Source organism: Epithele typhae, assembly GCF_022376455.1.
Source record: "Epithele typhae strain CBS 203.58 chromosome Unknown BXZ73scaffold_15, whole genome shotgun sequence".
NCBI classification, from domain to species: Eukaryota; Fungi; Basidiomycota; class Agaricomycetes; order Polyporales; family Epitheliaceae; genus Epithele; species Epithele typhae.
The window spans coordinates 1-9,009 of record NW_025954206.1 but is presented as its reverse complement, the minus strand read 5'-3'; the positions used below and the strand labels follow the sequence as shown (position 1 = coordinate 9,009).

At 56.4% G+C, this 9,009-nt stretch overlaps 3 protein-coding genes across 3 annotated transcripts; 2 read left to right on the top strand and 1 right to left on the bottom strand.

The window, feature by feature from the left end:
• Nucleotides 1-465: 465 nt before the first annotated feature.
• Nucleotides 466-1,276, top strand: BXZ73DRAFT_44626 (uncharacterized protein; the record flags this gene model as incomplete). The annotated part of the gene is made up of 2 exons (XM_048019371.1): nucleotides 466-669; nucleotides 725-1,276. The coding sequence occupies 2 exons, from the start codon at nucleotides 466-468 to the stop codon at nucleotides 1,274-1,276; spliced, it is 756 nt and encodes a 251-aa protein (XP_047879198.1).
• Nucleotides 1,277-2,045: 769 nt separating this feature from the next.
• Nucleotides 2,046-4,182, bottom strand: BXZ73DRAFT_76405 (uncharacterized protein; the record flags this gene model as incomplete). The annotated part of the gene is made up of 6 exons (XM_048022419.1): nucleotides 2,046-2,087; nucleotides 2,227-2,242; nucleotides 2,299-2,325; nucleotides 2,682-2,719; nucleotides 2,909-3,960; nucleotides 4,089-4,182. 6 exons carry the CDS (start codon nucleotides 4,180-4,182, stop codon nucleotides 2,046-2,048), a joined length of 1,269 nt encoding a protein of 422 aa, XP_047879197.1.
• Nucleotides 4,183-8,299: 4,117 nt separating this feature from the next.
• BXZ73DRAFT_99974 (uncharacterized protein) lies at nucleotides 8,300-8,627 on the top strand (the record flags this gene model as incomplete). The annotated part of the gene is made up of 2 exons (XM_048028186.1): nucleotides 8,300-8,470; nucleotides 8,523-8,627. The coding sequence occupies 2 exons, from the start codon at nucleotides 8,300-8,302 to the stop codon at nucleotides 8,625-8,627; spliced, it is 276 nt and encodes a 91-aa protein (XP_047879196.1).
• Nucleotides 8,628-9,009: the final 382 nt, after the last annotated feature.

The following is a 9,009-nucleotide window of genomic DNA, read 5'->3' as shown; positions in this document are numbered from 1 at the left end:
GGGGGAGGAGAGAGCGCGACATTTACGGGAGTGCAGTCAAGGCAGGAATTGACGATGACTCCGATGAGAAAGAGGCTGAAGGCAGCGGAGAGCGTCGCGGAGCCGTCGTCGACGACCGCGCGCTTGGTCCGGCGGCCGGCCCAGCCTTGCCCGACTAGCGCCCATTACCCGCGCGCGTTCGACTGTTTTCCTCGGCGGTTTCTTCGTTGCCACTTCCCTCAATGGTTCCGAAAGGCAAACAGATGTGCGTTATCATCTTGCACGCTTGACGTCCTTACATGCCGACTCCCAATCACTCTGATCAGCCAGCATTGGCAAGCCTCTGCCCATGCCCTTCGAGATGCATGGTGAAAGCGATTAAGGATTCCGGCCATATGAGACGATCCTCAAGAGCAATGAGCCCGTCGTTCGTGAGCCCCTCCACCTCGGCCGTCCACTGTGACCTCCTCCCCCCTCATGTTGAGCATGTTGATCACTCAGCCTCTAGTCATCAGCATCCCCGTGCTCAAGATCCCTCTCCTGATCTCCTCGGCCATATCTTTCTACGGTTCAATGACCCATCCACGCACCAACGCACCACCAGGGCGCGCGTCGTCCGTCGACGTCGCTCGAATGGACTTTCTCACCAGAACCATGGATGCCCAGGTTCCCCTCATCACAATGTACAAGGTTCGTCTCTGCGCGCGACCTCCACGATCCTACCTGTCGCTCATTCACGTCACAGTACATCGTCTGCGGGCTGGCCCTAGCAGAGGCGGCCCTCCTCGCTGCTTACCTCGCTCCCCCAAACCCGGTCTCTGGCGCCATCATCGCTCTCCTAGGCACAGGTTCTGCGCCATCTTCCCTCCGCCCTTCCTCCACTTCGGTCCTCGGCCTGGTCTGCACCACACTCGGGGGACAGATCCGCATATGGGGCCAACGCGCGCTCGGGAAACACTTTACGTGGAAGGTCGGCGTGCAGGACGATCACGAGCTCATCACCGGCGGTCCATACTCCGTCGTCCGGCACCCGGGCTACGCCGGTGGGCTGCTCATGCTCGCCGGGACGCTGGCGTACGTCTTCGATCCGGCGTCGTACCTCGTCGTCTCGAAGTGGGCGCAAATGACAGTGGGCAGAGGGACGGGGACGTGCGTGGCGATCTGGGTGCTGCAGTTCGCGATGCTCGTGCTGCAGAGGGTGGGAGAGGAAGACAGGATGTTGTCGGAGAGATTTGGCGAGCAGTGGTCGGGATATGCTGCGCGCGTTCCGTATCGCCTCGTCCCGTTCGTGTACTAGGTGACTGCTCGTCGCGGTGTTTCTGAGTGCGTCTGGTTTAGACTGACAGGTTATGTTCATATCGTTTGCTAGGCCCATACATACATGGACTACGAACTATAATCACGAAATACGAAATATAACTACCAGATACTTGACAGTATTCGCTGCAGCGCATTCAGTGCTATGCACGCATTTGCGAAGAGGTAACCCGACATGCTCTTGCTGGCTGGAAACATCAGAGGTCTCTGTGGTATGGTGCAGGCAAGGGCGCAAAGAACGAGGCACTGAACAGATGACTACCACGCGTTGTAAGCATGATCACACAAGTGAAGGGTATGTAATAGGTAGGTACATGCATAGATATTGGTATCGACACCAAAATGGCAACACCTGGGGCGGCGCGCGCACAAGCGCATGTAACCGGTAGTTGATGCATGCGCCGGAGTCGTCTACAGCCAGCATATGAGATGAGGCACATACGATGGGTAACCTTGACTCCGTACAGTGCGGTCGCCGTATCGAGCGCGACGGATATGACCGGTACGGACGTTACGAGATCTGATTCGCAGCCCCGCAAGAGTTCAGCCGTTGCAGGAATCGCGCGTCAGATATGCGTAGGCTCTCTATGTTGATCATCAGTGTCGAGGAGCGATAAGCACGAGGTGTCTGCTAACCTGAACAAAACAGCCATGGACCCAAGGAAAGGAAGCGGAGGGATGGAATGGGGGGATATTGGTGGTGATCTCACGGGAAACTCGTCTGTTGTGCGCCCTTGCCTGAGCTTTCTTCACGAGATACCTCGGTCAAGAGGTTCGCGCGGCTGGCCGGACTAGAGACGCTATGGAGAGCAGGTCAGACACAATCCCCAGCACATATCGGGGTGCAAGCGAGAAGGATGGCCACGGTGCAGGTAGAGGGAGATGGAAGGGGAGGGAAAAGTAGACGCAGACAGTATGAACGCGACGTACTTTCGCAAGAATCGTGCTGGAAGAGTGTTGGGGGACTGAATGATGCGAAAGTAAAAGGCGGTGGGGACTTACTTGAGCACCCTAAACCCAGCAGCAGCACTACACACCAGATATGGCCCATATCTAGGGCAGGACTCAGACCCAGAAGCCGCGCGAGAGCTTGAGCTTGAGGACCGATGTGCAGAACGCCCCAAGCTCGGTGGCGTGACAATCATCGAAGTGATGCTTGCTGACGTTGAATTGGAGCCGTCACGGCCTCGGAGTCACGGTAAGCTTTCGAGCAGAGGGAGGATCATGGGCGGAATGAGGCATAAACATCGATTGACGACGGAGAGCAGATGAGAGTGGCGGGGAGCGTCCCGATGGCGGGCTCGTCCGACGCGCCGGCTACCGGCGAGCTCCCGGACCGACTCCGCGCTTGCCCGCGGCGACGGGGCTCGACTGCAAATACGAACCGTGCTCGCTCTTGGACAGCTTTCGTCTCCTTCGTTCTCTAGGCACGCAGGTCACTTCTGAGATCAGCGCGATGCGTTACTTATCCAGCCCCCGCTATACATGCATGCCGCCATCAGTCTGATTCAGCAGGAACCACGTCGCCTTCGTTCCGACCAAAGTGCACTCCACCACCCCAATCCGCCCATACCACCCTCGACCCATCGCGCGACACCACCACCGTGCTCACGTGTTTGGTGTCCAGCGTCGGCAGGAGACGGTAGAGGCACCCGTTGTGCGTGTTCCAGAACCACGATCGACGGTATTTTGCGTCCTCTTGGCCCACGTCTCGGTGGGTGCCGTTCTCCAAGAAGATCCGCACCGGGAAGTCGCCTTCGACGATATCTGAAAGAAAACCTCCGGTCCGTGTCTCCACGACGCAGCACGACCAGGTGGTCGCAGACGGCTCGGCGTCCGCGACGCACAAGGCGCGCTCCCCGTCCTCGGATAGGGCTATCGTCTTGAACCCTGCTAGAAGGTCCCGCGTGTATGCCTCGAGCGGAGCCCCCGCGAGTTCATCCTCCGGCCCGGAGTCGACCAGGAGTGCGCCGGTGGTGGTTACGGCGAGGACAGTGGGCGAGCCGCAACCTTCCTCATGCCGCAGAACGGCTTGGAAAATCATCATGGTGTCGCGTATCGGGAGGCCTTGGACGTTCCCACCAAACCGCGGCTGGTATGTTGCAGAGCTCAGATCCCAAACCTCGACGTATTCACTAGCCATGTTACGAAGGACGTCGACCAGAGCATAGCGGCGGCCGTTGGAAATGTGCACCGATAGCCTGGCGTATGGAACAGACCTGTCTTCAGTCATGGGGGAAGGGCGGTTGAAATGGATGCGTTTCGTGTTCTCCGGGTCAACCATGAAAACGTCTCCACTACGCATCAAAGTAAGGATGTATGCGCCATCGGGAGACCAAGCCGAGGCGAGGATGACGTCATCAATATCCACCACCGCCGTCTCTCGCGGCGGTCGGCTGTAGCCGATTGGCAATTCTTCGGCGTGGGGTAAATCATAGATGTGGAGATGTTTTTCGAGGGGAAAGATCAGAAGGGTGCCAGAGGGGGAGAATACCAGTGAGCTTTGATGATCCTCTGGTCCGTGGGGAAAATCATCATGTACATCATGCCACTTCTCAAGCACGGGAGGACCTCCGGTTCCAGCGTCCCAGACCATCGTCGATATTCCATAGCGAATATCGATATCTAGAGGCGATACTGATTTGCTGGCTGTCCACTTTCCATCTGGAGAGATGGCAAGGCAATCAGCGCGATCAGGATGACCATATGATGCTGGTGCGACAGTGGTTGCTGCAAATAGAGAGCAACATCAGAGACAGGGAAAAGGATCATATTTGCAAAATATGGCGCACCATCATTGTCAAAGACTATATGGAGAAGGTTTTGTTCGTAAAGAGAAGACAATAGGCGCTGCAACCAGATTCGGAACCGATCGCGGAAGTTCATGGTCGAGTTTTCGATGATGAAAGTGATACCCTCCCAGTTCGAGTATTTCGTGTGATCTTTCCCAAGCCGTGAGAAGTTAAGAAAAGTATTCACAATATCTTCCTCGTCGATGTCGAAGTGAAATAAGCATGCGAAATCGCTGTCTAGAATGATATGCAGAGAACACAGGGATCTCGGAAGGTCTCCACCATTGATTAGAGACTTGAACCCTAGCTCTTCCTGAAGATGCCTGTGTCGGAGTGAAGACGTGAACCCATACGCGGTTAACTCCAGGGAAATACAACTGATGTTTGAAAATCCCGTGAGGCGGACGGCTGTAAAGAATACATTCAGCTGAAAGCTCGGCTCTCAGGAACCGCAAAAGTACCTGGAGTCACAGGCAACCACTTAGACGTAGTTACAATGAAAATCTTGTCACCGTGCGACAACGATTCTGAGAACTCTCTCCTTATCTTCATAACACAACCATACCACATCAAGTTAGTAGCTCGCACTCAGATGTCTGGATAGGCTTATCTTACCACAAAATTCTTCAAGCGGGCCTGTTTATCTGAAGGGACGGAAGTCCAATCGTGCACTGAGATACGGCCGAAGTCGTGGAACTCGGATAGCTCAAGTGTATCGAGGGCAGGCAGTGCGCGGAAAATCCGACGGACGTGATGATGGGTCGGAAAGATTTGGTAGTAAACCATGAGTGTTTTGAGTGCAGTATAGTGCTGGAGACGAGAGAACACAGCACTTGGGAAATGGATGCCCCCGGATGGTGGTACTAAGTACATCTCTAAGCTCGTGATGCGGGATCCGATGAAGGGGAAAAGAACTGCGAGCGCCGTGTGGGGAAAGTCGTCGGGGCGTTCGGCCTCGAGCCGGACAGCGTGTATAAACCGACTCAACTGAGGAGAGTGCCCGAGTGTTGTACGAACGGAATCGAGGCCGTCATTGCCTTCAATTGTGACTTTGCGCCAGAGATGGAGGGTTGCCCTCGGAACCCAGGAGTGGCAGACACGAGCGCAAGTGGAGAGCGTACGGACATCTTCCTGGACGCCGAGGTCGTCGAGAACCCTCTCAGCGACTTCGGTTGGTACCGGTCGAGATCTCATCGAGGACTGTGGGGTAGATGGAGATATACAGATGGAGAGGACATTCTGAGTTGCTGTGTGTGCCGCGAAGGAGAGAGGGGAAGCGTGGTGGGATATGCCATCAGATAGCGAGGGGAAAGCAGCGCGACACCTGGGCCACGTTACATCCACGTTCCCGCCGAACTTCCTATGAGTCCCGGCCCGATTGATCCCGCTCTTCAACAAATACCTTCCCGACCTGGAAATATCTATCGCAGACTCCCGTAGACAGGCATCATCTGGCTCTAGCTACGCTGTCATCTTTGCACAAAATCTCCGATCTGGCGCCGAATTGCTTGGTAAGTTATGAACAAGTACCCAAGGCGTATGTATTCATGTACCGACGCCAAACCCTCGAGCCTCGAGCCCGCTGTGATCGGCGTTGGTGAACGGGGCGGACGACGGTGCCAGGACAAGGTTCGGCGCTTTCCCGGAACCTCGCGATCTTGGTCCGTCGTCGCCTCTACATCAAGTACACGGACGCAGCGCCGGCCCAGAGGTTATGCTGTTGGCACGTAGTCAGTACCCTACACATCGCGCGGACTCGGAAACGACGTCACATACCCTCCAGTGTACTGCGCCGACAGCGACGTTCGATGCGCTCGACGCGCAGTCGCAGCCAGGGCGGGCACAGGAGGCACTGACCCGGGTGCAGCTCCTTGGAGGAGCAGTAGGAATGGCCTTTCAGCGAGCATCGGAACGCGAGAACAACGGGAAGCCTACCAACCTAGGATCGACAATGTATGTCGCGGTGCCCTCCAAATGCCCGTCACCAGCGCAGACTGGCTACTGGCGAAGTGAAGAGATAGAGCCTGGCCCAGCAGAGACGCCATGAGCGAGTTCGATCGTCCCTAGCTATCCCTCACTGACAAGCCTCACGCGACGCCAAGGATGGGTGCGGGAGAGTGTGGGGTAGGTGGTGCATTGCGGAGGAAAATCCAAAAAAAAAAAAAAAAGGAAGTCCTGGGTAGAAGTGGAACGCGTCAGCCATGATTTTAAGGGAATAGCAGAGCGAAAGCAAAGTACAGCGCGGGGTGGACTGATAGAGATAGAGGTGCAAACGTAGAAAAAAAAGAAGTGAGCCCTACCTTGGCGGTAGCCTACTGCCAGTGTGCGCATCATAATCCACGCCGTCGAAGGGAAGCTTGCTAACGGAGAGCCATCGAGATCCAGACAGAGCCTATTCGGCATTCAGCCGCACCATAATTTCATGAGAAGGGAGCGTGGCGTATGCGGGACAGAGGCTAAGGCCCAAGAACGACGAGGCGACGGAGAAGGTCCTGCCAGTGCCACACGACCGCGAGCTCGCGGTTGATGGCGCTTACATAATCAGCCCACAGCATCCGGCCGCGGCCGCGGCTCGTACTAGGGCCATCAGGTGCTCCTCCGAGATGCTACTTGTCTCGTTATTGACTGCTCGACTGTTCAACTACTGTTGTACAAAAAATGTGTTGTACATGCAGTCTGGTGAGTCGCATTCAACGCCAGTGATGTCATTGGTCAATTTTTGACTGATCCGGGCCGCCCGCCCGATGGAGACACGTCAACAACCGCGGTCGCATCTAGAACCATGGGCACGACTTCTTCCCATCCCATACGTGAGTCTGTAATTCCGTCGCTGCCCTTTCCAATATTAAGGATATCCTCAGTGCTACAGCGCCTAGATTCTCATCCCCTCTCGGACATCCCGATCATGTCACTTTAATGCACTTCACGCAACCCTCTCCAACCAGCACGATCACGAACCATCCTGGGCCGTAGAGTCCTGTGAATTGGTCAGCCCAGCATGCAACCAACTCCCTCACAACTCTCCGTAGCCGCGGACAATCTGACCCAGTGCGCTGTATCCCATACCCACTCTCACATCTCACGTCTACGTGGATTTATAGGTCTCATCTGTTTCCTGTGTTGCGCACAGCGGTGCGTTCTTAGTGCACATGCTAACCAATATTATTTATGCTCTCATAGGTGTGACGTATTTTCAAGGTGACGTGTGCCAAATTCTCGGCACTATGATGGGTCTCCGGCGTTGTACATAAGTCCCCGTGGCCGTCAGGCTCAAGTTCCGGGCTTGACAAACGTGGGTAGCACGGCGGCGAACAATCCAAGTGAGCGCCCCCTGCCGTTCTTGGGCGTGTTCTGAAACCGCCGCCCAGCATCAAGCCTTGGAAATCAAATCCCGAGACGGTACGCATGACTCAGAAGCAGCTTCCCTGGGATGCTTCCGAGCATGCACTGATGGGTGAGTTGGGTGCTCCTGCAGTTAGACCAACCAGGCTGCTGAATGTGCCCAAGGCAGACGGCCCTCCCATGGTCGTGTTCTGAGCAGCAACCATGGAAGGGGATCCCGGTACAGCGCCTGAGGTCCTACCAGTCCTTGGACCGTGCTTTGTTCCTGAGGTCATGTACGGGTTTCGAGGTGGCACCGGGTTTCAAGACGCGGTTTGTCATGTTTTCCGTCGTGGCTAACACGGAGCATTTACTCGTAACAGACGCCAACCCAGTCGCGCAACGAAGAACCCCACAGCTTCATAATCACGACGCCCAGCTTCCGTCGTTCACCAAAACCATGACGCTCGAGCGGCGAAGTGCCCCCACATTCGGACCCGCGCTGCTGTGCCTCCGGAGCGATTAGTTTCGGGGAGCGCAGTGTCGCTTCGCAGTCGCGCGAACGTATGTGACGCGTGCGCGCCCGGAGACCGCTACACGCACGCGCGCCCGGAGACATTTCCATCCGAGGCTGCTGCCGAACACACCGATGGCGAGACGTCTCCACGCGCAGCGCACGGACGACTGGCCTTACGTCCACGCATCAGAGTCGCCCTAGGGATGTATGAATACCTCTCTCGACAGACCCCGCTCACCAGACCCGGATCGTTCAACGTCTTCGAGCTCTCTGCTCTCGTGCTCTCGAAACCTCCTCTCGCCATCCGCTTTCGCTCTCGCCCTCGTCGCCGTTTTCGTGTACTCCGCTCGCACATTCTCCTCGACCCTCGGGAATGTTCGCCGCCACCCGCTCCGTGGTGTTCGTTACGCTGTTCGGCGCCCTCGCCCTCGCGGCCGCCGTGAAGCGCGTCGACGTCGCGCGCGGCACGTGCTACGACGCCAGGGATAACGCTTGCGGCTTGACGGACTCCAACACCGACCACGGCATCGCTTTCAGTCGCGAGGTGAGCCGCGCATGGCTGCCTCAAACGCTTCATATACTCATTCGGTCTGTAGTTCGAGAACGACAGCATCAGCACCGACGACAGCAACAACGGCTGGTCGGGTTTTGACGGGGAGGGTCAGAACAACGGCAAAGCGGGTGCAGGCGAGGATCGATAAGGTAGGATGGAGTCCTGCTGTTCTCCGTGCCTGGAACCTCTCCTGAAGATACTCGCGCCCAGTGCCTCGGCTGCATGTATCTTCCGAGTGACGAGACGACCACTTGGTTCCCCAGGAGATTGGAGGTCCGTAATCCTCGTACCTGTGGACCTTGGCGTTCTGCTACAATTCTGTCGTCGCGGGACGATAATGTTAAACGACTGGAACTAAGTCTCAGTATTTGACCGCGGAGTAATGGGGAGGAGCAGCGGTGCGCCCAGGTTGGTATTCAACAGCACTTATGTGTGACCTGATCGTCTGCCATTCTTGCCACGAATTTCGGGAGCGGCCGGCGAGGGACAAGCGGTCAAAATGACCAACCAGATATGGACGGTACACTACG